Below are 23,579 nucleotides of genomic sequence, written 5' to 3'. Positions count from 1 at the left end.
CTTATATCCCTTAATTCCCCAATCTTTTCCTATGAGTGATTCTTCTAATTACTATTATAATGAATACAGTTTTTGAGAGTTACAAATAACATTTTCCCCATATATTAATAGATATGATTTGATCTAATTGTAGCCCTTAAAGAAGAGAGTTTGAATAAAAAGAAAAAACGTTTTTTTCCTTTTCCCTCTTTTTCTAATTTACCTTTTCATGTTTCTCTTGCTCTTTGTGTTTGGATATTAAACTTTCCACTTAGTTCTGGTCTTTTCTTTACAAATACTTGGAAATCTTCTATTTTGTTTAATGCCCATACTCTCCTCTAGAAGTATATAGTCAGTTTTGATGGATAGGTGATTCTTGGTTATAGACCCAGTTCTCTTGTCTTTCTGAATATCATGTTTCAGGCCTTGTGGTCCTTTAGTGTAGAAGCTGCCAAGCCTTGTGTGATCCTGATTAGTGTTTCTTGCTATCTGAATTGCCTCTTTTTGGCTTCTTGTAGAATTCTCTCCTTAGCTTGAAAGCTCTGGAATTTGGCAATTATATTCCTGGAAGTTGTCTTTTGGGGATTTAGTATAGTGGGTGTTCTATGAACTCTTTCAATGTCTGTTTTGCTCCCTTGTTCAAGAACATCAGGGCAGTTTTCTTGGATGATTTCTTGTAGTATGATGTCAAGATTTCTGTTTATTTCTGTTTTTTCAGGTAGACCAAAGATTCTCAAATTGTCTCTCCTTCTTCTGTTTTCCTGATCTGTCACCTTGTCAGTGAGACATTTTATGTTTTCTTCTATTTTGTCAGTCTTTTGACTTTGCTTTATTAATTCTTGCTGTTTTGTAAGATCATTGGTTTCTGGTTGCTCAATTCTGGTCCTTAAGGTCTGGTTTTCTGCTTTAACCTTTTAATTTCCAGCTATAGTCTTTGGTTTTGTGCTATAATTTCTTGATTTTCTTTTTGAACCATTTCCCACTTATCTTGTCAGAAGGCTTCCATCTTTTTGATAAGCTCCAATTTAAATTCTTCCAAAGCTTGTGGACAATTTCCTTTTTTTGGGGGGGGAAGGTTTTGGAGCATTTATTTGGATTTCTTCTTCTGCTATTTCCTCTGTAGTCTGTATTTTTCCTCCGGAAAAATTATCCAAGGTTAATCCCTTCTTCTTGTTTTTCTTGGTGTTGGGAAGTTGTTCTTGGGCACTGTTTGCCATCACTATGGTTGTTTTTCCTTCCCTTTCCAGTCAGAAATCTGGGTGAGGAGGGCAGACTCTCTGTGTATGGAACTAAGGAGCAAGGATTTTGCCTGAGACAAGCTCTCAAATCTCCACAGCTGCACTACCTTCTCAGGGGTGCCCAAGGTCTGCACTCCCCCGTCCGCTGGGGTTTCAAGTGTACCTGCTCTCAGGGGTAGGTCCTTGGTGATCTTAGTCAGCTCCCAAGACCTAGAGCTGCCCCTTGCTCATTCCAGAGGTGCCCCTCACTCACTCACTGATTCTGGAGCATGCTGGCTCTAACTCTGGCTCTGTAGGTGGGGTGGGGGAGGGTAGATCAGCTCAAGTTTGGGTGGAAGCTTTTTCACTCCCTTATAGTATGGAAATTTCCAAATCCCGTGTACCTTCAATGCTGTGCCCTGCTGTAGAGTCCCCTTGTTCTTAGGAGAATGGTTTTTTGGGGTCTTTTTATGTCACCTATATCTGTGGGTCTGAGGAGGGGAAGCGCCCCATGTCTAGACTGCCGCCATGCTTACGCAGAAGTCCAAGTTGCAGGATTCTGATAGTATCTCCCCAATAGTTTTTTGAACCTTAGACCAGGAACCCTGAGGTAGAGGTTTAAAAATGAATTAGCTTCTGCACTGAGATTATCACTTTGTTTTGCCGCTGCACTGAGATTAACACTTTGCTTTGCCACTTTGAGCTGTTCACAAATAGTAGGGTCCAGAAAAAGAAATTGTCCTTGACCTCCAAAATACTGGATTCATAGAGTTTTGATGGACCGTTTGCTATTCACCAATTAGAAATATCTTAGGATGTCCAAGGAAAGGGCTTAATGGATCTGCATGAGGGAATTTCCTCATCTTTGATTGCCAAGAGGATCATAGACCATTAATTTATTATTACTAGCCTGACCAATAAATTGATTTTCTTACCTGGAAAAAACCTCCAAAATATCAGACTCATAGATTCTACTTAGATAGGGTTCAAGGTTTGTACACTGACAATGTCCATTTGTTCTTTGGACAAGACCCAGCAGAGAACATTGACCCTTTGTTCCTGGACAGCAAGAATAAAGAATATGCCAGGCAAGAGTAGTTTTCTCAAACAGTGAGATAATTGCCATTTTTCTTCATTACTTACTCTTCTAATTCTTGTGGGAGGGGTGAATATGCATGACCTATAACTTCCAAAGGACCAGGACCATCGACCTCTCTTCCTTTCAGTTATATATCTCTTCTCTCTTCTTCACAATGACCATACCCTTCCTTATTCAAGCTCATCTGAGGGCATGATTTGGAGCTAGAAGGGTCCTTGGAGAATCAGTAGTCAAAATCCTTCATTTTATAGGTGAAGAACATGAAACCCAAACAGACTAAGTAATTTTACTACAGTCACATTGATAGTAAAGGAGCCAGAATTCAAACTCAGGGCTCCTTACCCAAATCCAACATTCTATTATATCACAACAGATCTTAGGATCATAAATGTCTAGGCATATATCCTACCCATTAAGCCATGTGCTTTTGTGGAGAGGAAAATTATGATTTGTAATAATTAAAAATGGATTTGACAAATATAAGAATTTTTAAAAATTATTGTGGTCACTATAAAATTAACTCTTAAGTCATGAGTCTGTGCAGGGTGGAGATAGTAAAGAGGGAAATGCAGGAAGGTGATAGGGGAATTATCTAGCCTACCACTCATAATCTGCTCTGAAGAAATCTAGCTTGCTCCCCACAAAGTTCCAATTTCTGGCCAGAGGAGCCGGAGAGTCTCAGTCTCCAAAGCAAAAGACCTCCAATGAAGAAAATCCTCCAACACAGAGACACCAATTCAGAAGTTCTCTCTCAGCAAGAGTTACCAGAGGAGGTGGAGCAGGGCTTTAAATGCTAAACAGAGGATTTTATATTTGATACTGATGGCTATAGGGAATAACTATAGGGGATTCACTGAATTAGGTAGTAATATGGTCAAATCTGAACTTTAAGAAGATCAATCAATCAAATTGATTAGTAAGAGCCTAAAAGTCTGATTAATTTCTTAGTGTTTATTGTTGGGGTGGAATTTTTATCTATATATTTAAGGGTCTGGAGGAAGATAGCTCTTAGTACTCCAACAAGGCTTAGAATTTCCAGCTGCTGTTATAGTTTGGACTCAGGGATGTGGTTAACTTCCCTTGAAGTCTACTAACCTTTTGGTGGGAAGAAGAGAAAGGCCCACAGAAGATCTAATAGCAGGTTATTGGATATAAAGAGGACAAAAACTCAGACAGAAGTGTAATAATCACCCAAGTAACTCTCATAGTGTCTGGAACTGCGTGAAGCAACTCTTCAAACTTGTCATGCATTGTGAGGGCATTTCTAAGGGCTAGCTCAATCCAAACTTGGGAAATTTTTACCTTGGGCTCCCAACTAAAACTTGATACCACAAGAGAGAAAGTTATCTTTGGCTAACAGATGCTATTATTTTCCCATTCTTCATCATTGCCCAGACTGGAAAAAGGCCCCCAAATCCTGCTTTCTGGTGGATCAATGGACAGGGGGATGAGGTAAAATGGAGTTTTGAAGAACTGGGGATCCAATCCAGGAAGGCAGCCAATGTTCTCTCAAGAGTATGCAACCTGAGGCCAGGAGACCGACTGCTGGTGATTCTCCCCAGGATCCCGGAATGGTGGTTGGTGAATGTGGCTTGTATGAGAACAGGTCAGTGAACGGTTCCTTACAACTCATGGAAGATTGAAGGACCAGTCCTTCTAAGACGAGGTGTTAGGAAGGAAGTAGAAATGTGTGGGATTAGAGTGGGAGAAGTTATTTGCTGTACTCATTCCCCTATTCTGAGCAACTACTGAGATGTTCTAGAGTAAAGAAGTATATCAATATTGTATAGGTACATAATACTGTGTAATTGTATTATATATTATTTAATATATATTTAATATATATGTATGTCGTTGTTCATTTGTTTTTTAGTCATATGTCACCTTCATGACCCCATTTAGAGTTTTCTTGGCAAAGATTTGGGAGTGGCTTTCCATTTTCTTCTCTAGCTCATTTGACAGATAAGGAAATGAAGGCAAACAGGGTTAAGTGACTTGCCCAGTGAAAGTGTCTGAGATCAGATTTGAACTCAGTCTTCCTATCTAGGCCCAATACTCTATCCATTGCACCAGCTAGCTGCATACACATTCACATACACATGCATATATATATATATATATATATATATGTATATATATATATAGACACAAACATATAACATTGATATTAAACAAAGTCTTTCTCTGACAGGGGTTTTTGAGCTTTCCATGAGCTTCTTCTGTAGGAAAGTGAAGAGGCTACTAATGGGGTCATTATCTTCATCGGCCCAGAAAACTGACATATATGAAACCCACATATACAAATATACCCACATATATGTATATTATGTTTTGAGAAATAAAAAATATTATTTCAAAGACTACATATATGTATACATGTATATGTATATAGTCTAGGTGACACAGGAGATATAGTACCAAGCCTAGAATCAAGAAGACATATCTTCCTTAGACATTTTTTGTGGCATGTTGCTTAACCTTGTTTGCCTCAGTTTCCTCATCTGTAAAATGATACAGAGAAGGAAATGGCAAATCACTCTAGTATTTTTGCCAAGAAAACCTCAAATAGGGTCATAAAGAGCCGAACAAGTTGAAATAACAGTAACAATAACAACACAATGCATATATGGGTGGCAGGAGAGAAAAAGAGAGAGAGAGAGAGAGAGACAGAGAGAGAGAGAGAGAGAGAGAGAGAGAGAGAGAGAGAGAGAGAGAGAGAGAGAGAGAATCCCAAAAGTTTCTTTGTATATAAAAGAACCACCTTCTATATAAATTCCTTCCAGATCACCTTAGTCATTAGCACCATTGGAGATGGAATGGCACTAATATCTAGGGAAATGAAGGGGAAAATATGTAGAAGGTGGCACTTGATCTGAATCTTGAAGTAAATGAGTGATTCTGAAGCAGAGGTCAGTAAGGAATGTACTCAGGGTAAATGCAGAGAGGTGGATGTGGAATCCTGTTTTTGATGAACACGTTTCAAGTCAAAATGAATGAAGAATCAAAAGTATCAAAGTATTTTGTGGATCAAATAATGAAATGGATAATAAGGCTGGAAAGAAGAGGTGAGATGAGGATGTTAATGGTTTCACGTGTCAAAACAGAGGACTTCACTTCTGTTCCTAGAATTGATGGGAAGACACTAAGACTTCATTTCATAAGGAATAACATGGCCAGACCTGTGTTTTGCCAGCTGTGTGAAGGGTGGATTAGTTGAGATTTGTGTCAGTAGAGTGTGTTAATTAATGAAATCTTGAATCTGTGATTTATAATTTATCTCTGTGATACCAACTGACTCATCTCCTCTGAACAAAGCTACTTTCTAGGAAAGGAGGAAGTATTGATAGACAATTGCTGATGTTATGGCACCCCTACCACTCAATATTATTCAAAATGGGAAAATACAACTATAATAATAACTAGCATTTATATAGTGCTTACAATGTGCCAGCCATTATGCTAAGCACTTTACAATTATCATTTCATTTGATCCTCACAAAAATCTTGGTGGGTAGGTAATATCATTATTCTCATGTTATAATGAGGAACCGGGGCAACAGAGCTTAAGCGACTTGCCCAGAATCACACAGCTAGTAAGTGTCTGAGTCTAGATATAACTCAAATCTTCCTGACTCCAAGTCAAATGCTCTACCCAACCCAGCTGTCTCAAGTGAGAACATAAATTCCTACTGATGTTTGATCTCAAAGTGTTGATCTAGATTAGAAAAAATACCAGAATCACCTCCAAATCTCTTCTGGCATTTAGGATCATAGGCACTAGAGGCAGAAAAAATTAGGGAGGAGTTAATACAACTGTGTCATTTTGTAGATGAGGAAACTGGACCTTAGTAAAGGGGAGTCACTTGACCAAATTCATTCAATAAATTGCAGGATTGGGATTTAAATTCAAGTCTTCTAACTTCAACCCAGTGCTGTGCAAACTACGCCATGATGTTCCTTTGGTTCATTGAAAATTAAAATTAACTCTACGTTTTCATTCTCTTGTCCCATTTTTTTTCAGGGATTATTATCATCCCTGGAATCTCTCAGCTAACTATGAAGGACATCCAATACCGGCTACAGGCATCTGGTGCCAAGGCCATCGTTACCATCGACTCCTTAGCACCTCAGGTGGATGCCATTAGTGCTGACTGTCCTTCCCTCCGAACAAAGGTGCTTGTCTCTGGAAGTAGTCGACAGGGCTGGCTGAACTTCAGAGAACTATGCCAGTGAGTTGTGCCCTCTTTGAGGGAGTAATCTGACCTCAAGATGAAAACATAACGAAGCCAAAAATAAATTTAAAAATGAAAGGAAAAGAAAATGAGAACAAGTAGCCGATTTTCTTTGTTTATTGTAGAATATTAAAATGAAAAAAGGACCTTGGAGCTCATCTAGTCCAACCATCTTTCTCCAAACACATTTACCTGCATTTTAGATACAAAGCCCAGAAAGCAAACATTTTACTTGGGCAAGTAGACTTGCTTAACACTCCAGGACTAGTTCTCAGCAGAATGAATTCCCTCAATGAAATGACTACTTAAGCTCGATAATACTGAGAAGGATATGATTAGGTATGATCGACAATTCAATTTAATTCAATCATCATTTGTCAAGTGTCAATTACATGCCAATTAGGGAGGATTCAGAGACCACCAAAATAGGAAAGGAAAGTAACCCTGCCCTCAAGGAGCTTATGTGCTACTGGAGGAAGGATCTCTTGGAGAAAGAGACCCTTGAACTTTGTCTTGAAGGGAGCAAAGGGTTCTTAGAGGCAGAGGTGAAGGGGGACAATATTTCATGGTTGGCAGATAGTCTATGCTTAGATCCAGAGATGGATAATGGAATGTTTTGAATGAGGAACAGCAATTATAATTTGGTAGATATGTTGAGAATGTGCAGGAGAATAATGCATTAATGTTACAGATAAAAAAAAAAAAAGTCTACCATCCCACGATGAGATTCTCTAGCCCTTTTTATAATTACTGGTATATCTGATTAGAGAGATATTGGGAGTGTAAGGAAATAGGAAGAAGCTCCCTCAAGGCAGAGACTATGTCATGGTTTTACTTCTTGGCTTTAAATCCCTCCTGCCTAACCGGCACTTTAAAACACCTTTTCAGTTGAATGAAGATAACTCAGCAATGCTGGAGGTCCTGTTTTCAGATTTCTACTAAATACTGCCCTGGGTAGGGAGGGGGATGAGATGTGTCTTAGGTCTCGTTTCTTTGTTTTGACAGCACCATTAAGTCCTTATATACCCCTCCAACAAATAAAAACAGCTGAGCCAAATGAATCAATAGTGACTATTGTCTGACAGAATGATACAACATTCCACACCTGTAGTCCATCACTCTCCTGATAGGAGGAAGATATAATTTCCTCATTTATTCTCTGAAATCAAGATTAGTCAGGGTTTAGTCACTTTCAGTGTTACTTTCATTTATATCATTGTAGCCATGTTTATATTGTTCTCCTATTTACTTTCCTCTGGACCGGTTCATGGAAGACTTCCTTTGTTTTCCTGAAATCCATCTATTGTACCTTTGTATCATAATATTTCATTAGATTCAGATTTCATTGTTGTCCTTCAGTTGCTCAGCCATGTCTAACTCTTCCTGGCCCTGCGGACCATGCTTTTGGCAAAGATACTGAAATGGTTTGCTATTTCCTTCTCCAGTGGATTAAAACAAACAGAGCTTAAGTGCCCAAGGACCCACAGCCAGTAAGTGTCTCAGGCTGGACTTGAACTCATATTTTTTTTTTTATCTCCAAGCCCAGTGCTCTATCCACTGAGTCACCTGGCTTAGAATTGTATATCATAGGATCAAATGAGATAAAATGTGGCAAAACTAGATAATATTTATAAAATGTTTTGCAAATCTTAAAGTACTATATAAGGCTATTATTGTTATTAGTTCAGTTATTCCCTAATTTATGGGTATCCACTGTATTTTTGTTACCACAAAAAGTGTTTACAAATATATATGTACTTGCACATATACACATATAACCAAAAACACATGCATTTATATATACATATATGTGTATATACATGTATATATACATACATATATACATATATGTGTATATACATGTATATACACATATATACATATATGTGTATATACATGTATATATATATACATACATATATATATATATATATATATATATATATATTCTTTCTATCTCTCTTTGACTCCTTTGTGGCATATGCCCAGTACTCTGGGCAAAGGATATGCACCATTTCATAATTCCTCCAAAACAACAATTTCCTCCCTACCACCCCAGAATGATGATTGGATCAGTTTACACTTCCATCTACTGTATATAGTATTGTATAAATAAAAATTATGTGAAAACAAACTATGTCAATATAAACTAAAACTTTATGAAAATTAAAAAATGGATGGAGCAGTGAGCTCATATAAGGAAGCAGTGAGAGAGAAATTTGGAATGGAAATAATGGGGCAGAGGTCGTGGGTGTTCTTTGAAGAATTACTTGAGTCTATTAAACTTGGAGATGATTTCAACACAGAATTTATGAGTTTATAACACCTTGGGGGCAAATATAAATCTTGGTGTCGGTTTCTCATTTTTAAGATCCAATCTAGCCTATTGTTGGGTGAATGATCAAAGGTCATAACAAGCAACTCTAATCAAAGGAGGAATGAAATTTCTATATAAATTTCTATATAAGGCCTGTTTACACAAATAGTTGTAGGTGGGAACATTTACCCAAAGGGAGGGTCTTAGAACAGAAATATGATTTATTCTCAGGTAACTAAGTGACCTTTCAGGTAAAGGATGGCTCTGTTTTAGGTTTGCATTGCAAAGCACCCAGAACTCAAACTCCCCAAGGTTTTTGTATAGCAAATACTTTTAAATTACCTGAGAGATGAGGAGAGGGTTAGTGTGATTTGAATGGATATGTGTAATTATTTTTTTTTTAATTTTTTAGAGCTGCCCCTGAAGAGCACAATTGTGTAAAGACCAAGAGTCAAGACCCATCGGTCATCTATTTCACCAGTGGCACCTCAGGTGCACCTAAGATGCTAGAACACACTCAAATCGGCTATGGAGTAGGCTTTTCTATCTGTGCACGGTATAGTATATAGAAGAATGTATTGGCAGCCGAATATCAGGATAGTGATAACCCCAGTGACAGTTTAATTGAAGTCATCAATGGTAGATCAACAATTTTGTGATAGAATAGAAAAAGAAGTTGACTCTGAAATGAGAATACCTGCTTTTTATGTCCCATCTCTGATGTCCTGTCTATATACACTTTGACAATTTACTTAATTTGCCTGGTTATTGGGGGGAGGTGTTAATCATTAAAAATAAGGAAATTAGACAAGATGGCTTCTGAGGTCCCTTTGAACTCTAGGTCTTTGATGCTATGAAAATAAAAATTAAGTCTCCATATCTAAGAAAGACAATATAACTGGGAGGAAAACCCATTTGAAAGGGCCAAGAGGAAGACTGGTGTGAGCCATCAATGAGTAGATATTGATGTCAACATAACAATGGTACCTTTGTATAAACCTGTCTATAATCTGTCCAAATAGTATAGATGCTAGTTTTGGATTAACTATGAAAGTCAATTTTTAGTCAGTGAAGCCTGAAAGCTACCTTTTGCTCATCCTGCCTGCTGGTCATACATTACCCTGTGTCAGTAGGATTGATGATACATTAGACTAATAGAATGAAAGGTCAAGAAGGGACTTTATAGATACCTAAATCCAAGCCCTTTCTTGTAGTGTCATTAAATAGACGACTTTTTGTCATATCTCTGCCAAAATGCATATATTTATAATGTGTTGCATAGATTGTAATAATGATCTGCTCAAGGAAAGATAGATGCAGTTGTAAAGGTTAAATTTAATGGTTGGACTTAAATTATATGAAATAACATGGTTGCTGAAATTATTATATCTCAAGTCAGAAGTTTATTTTACCAAAATACAGGGGAAACAATAAAGTAGAGAAATGTGAAAGAGGTTAGAGAAAATACCTATACTAGTCCTCAGTCAGGAGGGCCCATAGTAAGGAACCATGTAACCACCTCCAAAATGGAAGCTAGTCTCTTAGGAAACTAGGAAAGGAGTCAGCCTTTCACTCACCCAAGGAAGTAGTCCAGGAATCAGAGTATAAGTTGAAGCTGAGCTCCAAAACCACAATTCAAGTCACAGTCTCCAGCAAAGCTCCCTCAAAGACTCTCCCCAGTCAAAAGATCAGAAGACTGTCTCCAGAAGACAATCTCTTCAGACTATCTTCTCAAAGACAATCTCCTCAAGCTGAAGGATTTCATGGCTTTTATGGTGACTCCTTGTCCCTTCCCCTCTTCAAAGGGGCCAATCACAGTTTCCGAATTGTCTAGCACTGCCCAAGGGGGAAGTGTCTGTGGTATCAACTTCTCACATTCTGAAACTTTAAGCTCTCACATTACGAAGGTTAAGTTATCATCTAAGGGTGTGAATTTTCTAAAATTCACTTTCTGAAGAAAGTGAATATCCTGGCTGATAAAGTTTCTGAGGGTGTGAATTCACTAAGTGGTTTGAAAGTTCCTCCACCTAATTCAAGCTTGTATTGATTCAATCAAAAGGTAGACAAAGGAGAGATAATCCTGTCTTCACAATCTGGTGAGGTACTTAAGTTAGTGTTAACTCAGGATAGACAATAGAGTAAAGAATTTTCTTTCATAGTAATATAGTCAGTAGAGCTGGAATTATTGAAATATGATCTAATAATTTTGAAAAAATAATTTGGAATTGTGCTATTTTCTCTTTTTTCTGTTCCCCCAAGCAAAATCTCTGGTGCCAAAGTCCATATTCACTTAAGGAGAAGTCATCTTGCAAATAATTTTCATCATGCTGATTCTTAGATTCTCCAGAGTAGTCTAACTGATCTTTTCTAGTCCCAGTGGCCTATATTTGAGATGGTTTGAAACTCTGTAAGGCTATTTTTTGGTTACCTTGTACATGTCTTTGTTCACACATTCTTATACTTGTTTGATCAGCTATATCAGTTTTTAGCAGCTTGTTTACACAGACATATGTGAATTCATGGCAAGACAGCCTGAACAGTCCTTCTGACTGCTCAAGCTAAATTCATGTGGCTCATTGGCCCTGGCCTCTTGATCTTGACTCTCTGCAGTAATTTCTTCGACCTTAACACAAAGTCAGAGACATATTTTTCTTTCTCTTTTTGGGAGATAGCATTAGGAACCTCACATAGTTAATTATCTTTTGCATTCTCCCCAGTACCAAACTGACAATTCAGTACTTGCATATATTCAAATACTATAGCCTTGGACCACTACACCATTAATGTATGTAAGATGTCATAAGTAGATAAACTATGGGACTCTAGTAATCAACCATGATTATTGGTGACATTAGCAGTCTTTCTGCTTCATGTCCATGCTGCCTTGGAAGCACATCTATGGCATGTAATTAATAATTAGGATTCAAAATGTTCCTCATTTAATAGGTAGAGATACTCCCCTGAAATGGACTGTGGTTTTCCATATTGAATAATAGAAAAGAAGGAAAATAAAAGAAAGGAAAATAGGAGGAAGAAGAGAAGAAAGAGAAAAGGAGGAAAAGGAAGAGGAAGGAGAAGAAGAAGAAGAAGAAGAAGAAGAAGAAGAAGAAGAAGAAGAAGAAGAAGAAGAAGAAGAAGAAGAAGAAGAAGAAGAAGAAGAAGAAGAAGAAGAAGAAAGAAGAAAAAGAAAAAAGAAGAAATTATGTAACTTTTAGGTTTATAAAGGACAAAAATATGTTATCTCAGTTGATATTCACAACACTCTAGTGAAATAGGTGCTCAATGCAGAAGTAAAATTTATATTTATCTAGGGTCACCCAGCTAGTAAGCAAATAATTTGGAATTAGAACTCCAATATTCTGACTCCAAGTACAGCATTCTAGCCACTGTACCGCCTACCTGCCTTATAGGCAGGTGATTTCTTGCAATTCCTAACCCTAACTATTGCTAACCCATCCAGTATTGCTTGGAATGATATTATTACTGCAACATGCCACTGAAGATGTCCTCTCTGCTATTCCAAGTGATGCTCTGCCTCCCAGCCTGCTCTTTTTCCTTCTGCCCCTTCATCTCTCACCAGGAAGACTTCAAACTTTCAAACTCTTGGTCATTATCATTATTGGAGTGTTTACTAAATAATTCCCAAATAGCTGGTGTTATTTTAGAATATTGGAATGCACTAGAGTTTCAGGAGATACATTAGCCAATGCTTTATTTGTCCAACAGCATCATAGTGCCAAACTTATGTAATACTTTTATCAGCATAATTGGGAGAAACTTCTGAGACCTCTAATGTATAGTCTGAGTCTATTCTTAGGGGAGAAGAGGGGAGCAATATTTCAGCACCTGAAAAGATATTGAAGCTATCAAATCCAACACTCCAAAACAATGTTATCATAGAATCATAGGATCATAGATTTTGACCAGAAAGGACCAAATTTAGAAGTTGTCTAACTTCTTCATTTTACAAATAAGGAAACTGATATCTTAGAGGAGTTAAGTGACTCATCCAACTTCAGGCAGATATGAAGTGTCTGAGGCAAGATCTGAACCTAGTTCAATGTCATACACCATTTAAGCATCATGTTAGAGAAGTGTACATGCAATTAGCCAATTTTTATTCTGCATTCTTGCCAAATATACAATCACTGTTTAATTACATGATGATTTGGAACAAGGCTGTTCCTCTATATAGGTCTCAGTTTTCCCCCTCTTGGAAAGGGGAGAGGGAGACTCAAATTAATATTTGAAGTCCCTTTCCAACTCAAACATACTGTTACTTCAGAGCCCATCAATTTTTAAATAAAATTTAAATCATTTCCCCCCTCAAGTGGCATTAAGCAAAACATGTTTGAGGCCTGATGGGTCATGATTGTAACTCTCAGATGAAAGGACATTTCCTGCACCCCAAGAACTATTCATTTGTGGGGTTCCTCCACAAGCATTTACTGAACACTGATTGTGCTCCTAGCTCTTCTTTGGTCTCTGAATTATCCTTTGATAGAAAGAAGGAAAGAAATAATCAATTATTAAGTGCCTACTACATACCAGGCACTGTGCTAAGTGCTTTAAAAATGTTTCTTCATTTGATGCTCACAATCCTGGAAGGTAAGTGCTATTATTATCTCCATTTACAATTAAGGAAAATGAGACAAAGGTTAAGGACCTTGCTCAAGGTTACACAGCTTGTAAATGATGGTCCTTATAGCTGTGCTGCTATAAAGCAAAAACTCTCTTCTGTGTTACCAGGAAGTTCATGGACTTAACAAATTCTGACATCTTTTGGAACACATCTGATACAGGCTGGGTCAAAACTGCCTGGAGCTCATACTCTACTTGGATAACAGGAGCCTGCCTCTTCACCCACGAGCTTCCAAAGACTGACACCAGCCTTATCCTGAATGTAAGAACAATAGTTACTTAAATTGTTGGATGTGCTAAAATGGATTGGAAAAAGGAGTCAGAATAACCAGATTTACTGAGTTGTAAGAGCCCTGGAGAAAAAAGCATGATAAAATGTAAACTAAGTCCTTAAGCACCATAGAGAAGTGGATAGGACATTCAACATCCATGAAAATAGGAAGATCTGGGTTTGAATCCTGCCTAAGTTTCTTGCTCATCTAAAAATATGGCAATAATAATATCGAGAATTATTGTGAGGCTCAACTAAGAAAATAGATGTAGATCACTTTTGTTGTTGTTTTTGTTTAGTTCTGTCTGACTCTTCATGATCCCAAATAGGATTTTCTTGGCAAAGAAACTGGATTGGTTTGCCATTTCCTTTTCCTACTCATTTTACAGATGAGAAAACTGAGGCAAACAAGAATAAGTGACTTGCACAAGGTCACATAGTAAGGATCTGAGGTCATATTTGAACCCAGGTCTTCCTGATTCCAGACCCAGCACTTTATCCACTGCAGCACCTAGTTGCCTGATCATTTTACAAACATAAAATTATGTCAGGGGAAGCTAGGTAGCTGAGTGGATTGAAAGCCAGGCCCAGAGACAGGAGGTGTTGTGTTCAAATCTAGCCTCAGATACTTCCTAGCTGTGTGACCCCAGGCAAGTCACTTAACTCCTATTGCCTAGCCCTTATCATTCTTCTGCCCTAGAATCAATAGTGATTGTAAGATGTAAGGTAAGAATTTATTTTTAAAGGCTATTTAAATATGAATATTCATGATCCTTAATCAATAAATATTTTAAGTTCTTTTGTAATATGATGGTAATTTAGTATTTCAACAGTTCTTGATTTTGTCAGTGTGAGATCAGCCCCCCACTAATGCAAATCTATCCCTTCCACACCTTGAGACACTGAAGAAAAACACTTTCATCAGCCAGTAATAAACCATCAGGTGCTGCTTGCTAGAGAACAGTGACTCCCTTAATTATTCTCTTTGTATGTCCTGGGCTTATTCCATAATAAGCACTTAATACTTCACTCACATACTCATTCATAAATCTTTGTTCTGCTTTTTAAGCCTTTACAACTGACTAGGACCTTTTGGAGTTTGTTTTTTGCTGGTATTTTTGAGAAGGAATCGTCACCCTGACACTATAGTGAGGCATCAGAATACGACTTCAGTAATTGATTATTCATAATGGGTCACAGTATTAGAAGGTTTCATTATTACAAGGCATTTGACCTATATTATCTCAGTCGATGTTCAGATGATCTGTGTGACTGTGGGCAAGTCACTTAATCCTGTCTGCCTGGATTTCCTCAACTGAAAAGTATGTTGAAATTAGCTGTAAAATTACCAAAAAAGTGACCTGAAGGAAATGGCGAACCATTTTAGTATCTTTGCCAAGAAAAACTCAAATGGGGTCATGCAGAGTCACCCATAACTAAAAAAATATCTCAAAAACAAAAATATGTCAAGCAACATCAGACCTAAAAGTCATTTAGGAAAAAAAAAATGATCCTGAGTCTAAAACTTACTGGAAAGTACCTAAAACTAAAACTTAAGAAGGTAGAAATGTCTTGTCAAGACTTTACAAATTGTTCAGTTGTTTTCAGTCATGTTGGACTCTTTGTGACCCCATTTGGGGTTTTCTATTTTTTTCCATTTGGATTAGTTTATTTAGTCAATTTAGAACATTATTCCTTGGTTACAAGAATCATATTATTTCCCTCCCTCCCCTCCACCCACCCTTCCTGCAGCCGATGGGCAATTTCATTGGGTATTATATTAGATGTGTCCTTGATCAGGACCTATTTCCATGTTGTTGTTTACACTAGGATATTCATTTAGAGTCTACATCCCCAACCGTATCCCCTCGATCCACGTATTCAAGCAGTTGATTTTCTTCGGTGTTTTTATTCCCTCAGTGTTTCCTCTAAATGTGGATAGTGGTTTTTCTCATAGATTCCTCCAAGTTGTTCAGGGTCACTGCATTGTCACCAATGGAGAAGTCCATTACACTCAATTGTACCACAGTGTATCAGTCTCTGTGTACAGTGTTCTCCTGGTTCTGCTCCTTTCACTCTGCATCACTTCCTGGAGGTCATTCCAGTCCCCATGGAATTCCTCCACTTTATTATTCCTTTGAGAACAATAGTATTCCATCACCAACATATACCACAATTTGTTCAGCCATTTCACCAATTGAAGGGCAGCCCCTCATTTTCCAATATTTTGCTACCACAAAGAGAGCAGCTATGAATATTTTTGTACATGTCTTTTTCCTTATTATCTCTTTGGGGTACAAACCCAGCAGTGCTATGGCTGGATCAAAGGGCAGACAGTCTTTTAGTGCCCTTTGGGCATAGTTCCAAATTGCCCTCCAGAATGGTTGGATCAATTCACAACTCCACCAGCAATGCATTAATGTTCCAACTTTGCCACATCCCCTCCAGCATTCATTACTTTCCATTGCTGTCATGTTAGCCAATCTGCTAGGTGTGAGGTGATACCTCAGAGTTGTTTTGATTTGCAATTCTCTGATTATTAGAGATTTAGAGCACTTTTTCATGTGCTTAATAATAGTTTTGATTTCTTTATCTGAAAATTGCCTATTCATGTCCCTTGCCCATTTACCAATTGGAGAATGGCTTGACTTTTTGTACAATTGGTTTAGCTCTTTATAAATTTTTTTCTTTTTTTTTAATTTTATAGTATTTTATTTGATCATTTCCATGCATTATTCATTAAAGACAAAGATCATTTTCTTTTCCTCCCTCCCACCCCCCGTAGCCGACGCGTGATTCCACTGGGTATCACATGTGTTCTTGATTCGAACCCATTGCCATGTTGTTAATATTTGCATTAGAGTGTTCGTTTAGAGTCTCTCCTCTGTCATGTCCCCTCAGCCACTGTAGTCAGGCAGTTGCTTTTCCTCGGTGTTTCTACTCCCTCAGTTTGTCCTCTGCTTATGGATAGTGCTTTTTCTCCTAGATCCCTGCAGATTGTTCAGGGACATTACACTGCCACTAATCGAGAAGTCCATTACGTTCAATTATACCACAGTGTGTTTGTCTCTGTGTACAATGTTCTCCTGGTTCTGCTCCTCTCGCTCTGCATCACTTCCTGGAGGTCGTTCCAGTCTCCATGGAATTCCTCCACTTTATTATTCCTTTTAGCAGAATAGTATTCCATCACCAACATATACCACAATTTGTTCAGCCATTCCCCAATTGATGGGCATCCCCTCATTTTCCAATTTTTGGCCACCACAAAGAGCGCAGCTATGAATATTTTTGTACAAGTCTTTTTGTCCATTATCTCTTTGGGGTACAGACCCAGCAGTGCTATGGCTGGAACAAAGGGTAGACATTCTTTTATCGCCCTTTGGGCATAGTTCCAAATTGCCCTCCAGAATGGCTGGATCAGTTCACAACTCCACCAGCAATGAATTAATGCCCCTACTTTGCCACATCCCCTCCAGCATTCATTACTTTCCATTGCTGTCATGTTAGCCAATCTGCTAGGTGTGAGGTGATACCTCAGAGTTGTTTTGATTTGCAATTCTCTGATTACTAGAGATTTAGAGCACTTTTCATGTGCTTATTAATAGTTTTGATTTCTTTATCTGAAAATTGCCTATTCATGTCCCTTGCCCATTTATCAATTGGAGAATGGCTTGACTTTTTGTACAATTGGTTTAGCTCTTTATAAATTTGAGTAAAACCTTTGTCAGAGGTTTTTGTAATGATTATTTCCCAATTTGTTGCTTCCCAAGTAATTTTGGATTTATTAGCGTTGTTTGTACAAAAACTTTTTAATTTGATGTAATCAAAATTATTGATTTTACATTTTGTGATTTTTTTCTAGCTCTTGCTTGGTTTTAAAGTCTTTCCTTTCCCAAAGATTTGACAAGTATACTATTCTGTGTTCACCAGATTTGCTTACAGTTTCCTTCTTTATATTCAGGTCATTCACCCATTCTGAGTTTATCTTGGTGTAGGGTGTGAGATGCTGATCCAAACCTAATCTCTCCCATACTGTCTTCCAATTTTCCCTGCAGTGGGTTTTGGTCCCCAAAACTAGGATCTTTGGGCTCATTGCTCTTGCTGAGGTCATTTATCCCATCTCTATTCCACTGATCCTCCTTTCTGTCTCTTAGCCAGTACCAAATTGTTTTGATGACCACTGCTTTATAGCATACTTTCAGATCTGGGACTGCAAGTCTTCCTTCCTTTGCATTTTTTTTTTCATGATTTCCCTGGATATCCTTGATCTTTGTTCTTCCAAATGAACTTTGTTATGGCTTTTTCTAATTCAGTAAAGAAATTTTTTTGGAAGTTCAATGGGTATGGCACTAAATAGATAAATAAGTTTGGGTAGGATGTTCATTTTTATTATGTTAGCTCATCCCACCCATGAGCAATCAATGTTTTCCCAATTGTTTATATCTAGTTTTAATTGTGTGGAGAGTGTTTTGTAGTTGTGTTCATATAGTTCCTGTGTTTATCTCGGCAGATAGATTCCTAAGTATTTTATTTTGTCTAGGGTGATTTTAAATAGAATTTATCTTTCTAATTCTTGCTGCTGAAATGGGTTGGAGATGTATAGAAATACCGATGACTTATGTGGGTTTATTTTGTATCCTGCAACTTTGCTAAATTTGTTGATTATTTTGAATAGCTTTTTGGCCGATTCTCTAGGACTCTTTAAGTAGACCATCATATCATCTGCAAAGAGTGATAGCTTGGTCTCCTCAGTGCCAATTTTAATACCTTCAATTTCTTTTTCTTCTCTAATTGTTACTGCTAGTGTTTCTAGCACAATGTTAAATAATAGAAGTGATCATGGGCATCCTTTTTGCACTCCTTATCTTATTGGGAAGGCTTCTAGTTTATCCCCATTGCAGATGATGTTTGCTGATGGTTTTAGATATATACTGTTTATTATTTTTAGGAAAGGCCCTTCTATTCCTATACTTTCTAGTGTTTTCAATAGGAATGAGTGTTTTATTATCAAAGGCTTTTCTGCATCTATTGAGATAATCGTGTGATTTTTGTTGGTTTGCTTGTTAATATGGTCAATTATGTGGATGATTTTCCTAATATTGAACCATCCTTGCATTCCTGGTATGAATTCTACCTGGTCATAGTGAATAACCCTTGTAATGACTTGCTGGAGTCTTTTTGCTAGTACCCTATTTAAGATTTTTGCTTCTATATTCATTAGGGAGATTGGTCTAAAGTTTTCTTTCTCTGTTTTTAACCTGCCTGGCTTTGGGATCAGTACCATGTTTGTGTCATAAAAAGAATTTGATAGAACCCCTTCTTGGCTTTTTCTGTCAAATAGTTTGTATAATATTGAGATTAGTTGTTCTTTGAATGTTTGATAGAATTCATTTTTGAATCCATCTGAACCTGGGGATTTTTTCTTAGGGACTTCTTTGATGGCTTCTTCAATTTCTTTTTCTGATATGTGGTTGTTTAGGTAATCTATTTCTTCCTCTGTTAGTCTAGACAATTTGTATTTTTGTAAGTATTCATCCATATCACCTAGATTGCCCTATTTATTGCCATGTAATTGGGCATAATAGTTTTTAATGGTTGCCTTAATTTCCTGTTCATTAGAGGTGAGGTCTCCCTTTTCATCTTGGATACTGTCAATTTGGTTTTCTTCTTTCCTTTTTTTAATTAGACTGACGAATATTTTGTCTATTTTATTTGTTTTTCAAAATACCAGCTTCTAGTGTTATTTATTAAATAAATAGTTCTTTGACTTTCAATTTTATTAATTTCTCCTTTGAGTTTTAGGATCTCTAATTTGGTTTTAATTTGAGGATTTTTAATTTTTTCACTTTCTAGTTTTTTAATTTACATGCCCAATTTATTGTCCTCTGCCCTCCTTAATTTGTTACTATATGAACTCAAGGATATAAATTTCTCCCTGAGTACTGCTTTGGTTGCATCCCATAGGTTTTGAAAGGATGTCTCATCATTGTCATTTTCTTCAATGAAGTTATTAATTGTTTTTATGATTTGTTCTTTAACTAACAGGTTTTGGAGAATCGTATTGTTTAATTTCCAATTAATTTTTTTATTTACCTCTCCATGTAACTTTACTAATTATTATTTTCATTGCATTGTGATCTGAGAAGGTTGCATTCATTATTTCTGTTCTTTTACACTTGTTTGCAATGTTTTTATGCCCTAATACATGGTCAGTTTTTATGAATGTACCATGTGCTCCTGAAAAGAAGGTGGATTCCTTTTTGTCCCTATTTATTTTTCTCCACATATCTACTAACTCTAATTTTTCTGAGATTTCATTCACTTCTCTTACCTCTTTCTTATTTATTTTTTGGTTTGATTTATGTAGTACAGATAGAGGAAGGTTTAGGTCTCCCATTAGTATAGTTTTTCTATCTATTTCATCTTTGAGCTCCACTAGTTTCTCCTTTAGAAATTTGGATGCTGTGCCATTTGGTGCATACATGTTGAGTACTGATATTTCCTCATTGTCTATACTACCTTTTATCAGGATGTAATTACCTTCCATATCTCTTTTAATTAGATTGATTTTTACTTTGGCTTTGTCAGATATCATGATTTTGACTCCTGTCTTCTTATCAGTTGATGCCCAATACATTTGGCTCCACCCTCTTACTTTCACCCTATGCATATCTACCTTCCTCATGTGTGTTTCTTGTAGGCAGCATATGGTAGGGTTTTGGATTATAATCCACTCTGCTATTCACTTGTGTTTTATGGGTGAGTTCATTCCATTCACATTCAGAGTTATGATTACTAGCTGTGTATTTTCCAGTATTTTTATTTCTACTCCTGGTCCTGCCTTTTTTTCTTTCACTATTTCCTTCTACACCAATGTTTGTTTTTAATCAGTCCCCCTAGTTCCCACCCTTATTTTACTTCCCTTTCTACCTCCCTTCCTTCTTATTCCCCCTTTATTTTCCCTGTAGTCTTTCTAAAACTACCCCCCCACCCTCACTCTCCCTTGTACTGCTTCCCTCCCCACCAGTCCATTTGTTACCCTTCTACTACCCTATAGGGAGCAAAAATATTCTCTGCCCCAATGGATTGGATTGTTCTACTCTCTTTGGGTCAATTTCAGTGCATGTAAGAGTTGAGTATTTCCTATCTCCAACCTCTTTACCCTTCCAGTGTATTGATGTTCTCATCCCTCCCTCCATGAGCTTCTTTGGGACATATAAATTTACCCCCATTTGTTTCTTTTCCCATTTCTTATAGTAGTAACCTCTTTTTTAGCTCTAGTTGTGTGTGTGTGTATATATATATATATACATGTATATGCATTTATGCATACACATATCTATATAACTATTTATGTCTTGTCCTTTCATCCTATAGAGTTTGTCACTGTTCCCTCTAAGTGTCATTCTTCTATCTACCCAGGTGATGATAACAATTTTTAAGAGTTACCAATGACCTCTTTTCTTATAGGGATACATAAGTTTTTAACTTATTGAGTCTCTAAAAAAATTTTTTTGTTTTGTTTTGTTTTTCTTTTTTCCCTCTTTTTAAATTACCTTTTGATGATTCTCTTGAGTTCTGTGCTTGGGCATCAAATTTTCTGTTCAGGTCTGGTCTTTTCTTTACAAATTCTTGGAATTCTTCTATTTTGTTGAATGACCATACTTTCCCCTGTAAGAATATAGTCAGTTTTGCTGGTGGTTGTAGATCTAGTTCCCGTGCTTTCCGGAATATCATATTCCATGCCCTTCAGTCCTTCAGTGGGATTGCAGCCAGATCCTGTGTTATCCTCGCTGTGGTTCCATGGTATCTGAATGACTTCTTGCCAGCTTGTAATATCTTTTCTTTGGTCTGGTAGTTCTTGGATTTGGCTATAACATTCCTGGATGTTGTCAGTTGGGGATTAGGATCTATGGATTCTTTCAATCTCCACTTTTCCCTCTTGTTCTAGAATATTGGGGTGGTTTTTTGAATAATTTCCTGTAGTATTGTGTCCAGGCTTTTTCTTTTGTCATGGTCTTCTGGTAGACCAATGATTCTTAAATTGTCTCTCCTCAAATGATTTTCTAAATCCTCTGTTTTGTGAATGAGATGCTTCATATTTTCTTCATTCTTTTGGTTTTGTTTTATAGTGTCCTGCTGCCTTGTGAGGTCACTTAATTCTAGCTGTTGTATTCTGGTTCTTAAAGACTGGATTTCATCCCTGGCTTTTTGGTCATGCTTCTCTGTCTGGTCTGATTTTTTTGGAGGTCATCTTTCATTCTCTTTTCCTCAACTCTCATCTCCCTTGCCTCATCTTTCATCTTCTTTGCCTCCTCTTTCATCTCCTTTGCCGCATTTTCAAGCTGGTTTATTTTGGCTTTCAAGACACTCCTTTCTGTTTCCAAATGACTTATCTTAGTTTTTAATTTCTTTTCCCAATTGTCTTCAGCCTCTCTTAATTGTGTTTTGAATTGCATTTTGAGGTCTTCCAAGGCCTGTATCCAATTCGCTGGGATTTCTGTTTTATTGCTTGCCTCCTCCTCTGTTCTGTTGGCTCTTAATTCATTGCCTGTACAGAAGCTGTCAATTGTAATTTCTTTCTTCTTTTTCTGTTGTTTGCTCATATTTACCCTTTCTTTGCTCCCCATATTTGTCTTTGCTCTTGCTCCTCTCATTTTTTTTTGGTTTGGGGGATTTCTGTCAGTCTCCCCTCTTGGAACTTTGTCAGGAGATCTCTCTGTGCAGTCTGTGGGGGATGGGTGTTGGAATTTGAGCTTCCCTGTCCTCTGGAGGCTTTTGATTGGATTAAATTCCAGCAGTCTATGGGGGAGGGGTGTTGGAGCTTGGGCTTCCTTGACATCTGAAGTCTTTTGATGGAATTAAGTTCAGCTGGGTTGGGCTGGATGTGCTCTGAAGCCAAAACCTCCTGGAAGGCTGGAGCAATATGGAGGGTCTCCCCCGCGCTCTCACCAGGCTACCTGCTCTATACTCCCTCTTTAGTCTTTTCCCTGCTGCCTGTGTTCAATGCTCTGAGCCTGGCACAGCCCTGCCTGTAAAGTACACCCTCCAGACCAGCACCTTTGCCTGCCCAAAGGTTCCTACTGCCACTGGAGGCTTAGAGCTCTAGGTGGGTGGAGGGGTCCTAGGACCTTCCTTCTGCCCCTTAAACCCAAGTGTTCTCAGATTCTGGCTTTTTGGGGGATGTACCTTTTGAATTGAGTCCAGCAGGAGGGTTCCTTGACTCTGTTTTGTTGTTAGGTTTGATTTTCAGTCCCCTAGAAGCATTTAGTTTCTGATCGGTAAGGAAGGGTATTCAGAGTATTGAACTTCTGCTGCTTCTAGGTCACCATCTTGACTCCGCCTTCACCCCATTTGGGATTTTCTTGACAAAGATACTGAAATGGTTTTTCCATTTCCTTCTCCAGCTCATTTTACAGATGAGGAACTGAGGCAAACAGGTTTAAATGATTGCCTAGAATCACCTAGCTAGTAAGTTTCTGAGACCATAATTGAACTCATAAAGATGGATCTTCCTGACTCTAAACCCAGTGTTCTAACTACTGCACCACCTAGTTAGCTACCCCAAGTTTAAACAGAAAGCTAGAGACAAGTAGAACCAGAATACAGGTATCATGTATTCTAGACAAGGGTTCTCTTATTAGACCTCCCCAGTAAAAGAGTTTCCAGCAAAGAACAATCATTATTTATCTGCAATAGTCAGAACCACAACTGACATTTCTCAATTATTTAAGATTAAAGTATCTAGCCTGTGGATTCTCAGGTCCTTTGGCTACTACATCTTCTCCTTCCTATTCTTATGATTTCTACTCTTTTTAGTCTG

At 37.6% G+C, this 23,579-nt stretch overlaps 1 protein-coding gene across 4 annotated transcripts in view; it reads left to right on the top strand.

The window, feature by feature from the left end:
- The window catches only part of LOC100026263 (acyl-coenzyme A synthetase ACSM5, mitochondrial), a 71,960-nt gene that overhangs the window by 32,633 nt on the left and 15,748 nt on the right, over positions 1 to 23,579 (top strand). For all 4 annotated transcript variants that reach the window (XM_007498189.3, XM_007498188.3, XM_056806562.1 and 1 more), the window contains 4 exons: positions 3,691 to 3,901; positions 6,317 to 6,524; positions 9,257 to 9,400; positions 13,594 to 13,747. In XM_007498189.3, the coding sequence (XP_007498251.2) occupies positions 3,691 to 3,901; positions 6,317 to 6,524; positions 9,257 to 9,400; positions 13,594 to 13,747 (717 nt within the window). The remainder of the gene's footprint in view (positions 1 to 3,690; positions 3,902 to 6,316; positions 6,525 to 9,256; positions 9,401 to 13,593; positions 13,748 to 23,579) is intronic.

This window comes from Monodelphis domestica, chromosome 7, assembly GCF_027887165.1.
Source record: "Monodelphis domestica isolate mMonDom1 chromosome 7, mMonDom1.pri, whole genome shotgun sequence".
Taxonomy (NCBI): domain Eukaryota; kingdom Metazoa; phylum Chordata; class Mammalia; order Didelphimorphia; family Didelphidae; genus Monodelphis; species Monodelphis domestica.
Note: the sequence above shows the minus strand (reverse complement) of the source record. Positions and strands in the feature narration are given on the sequence as shown.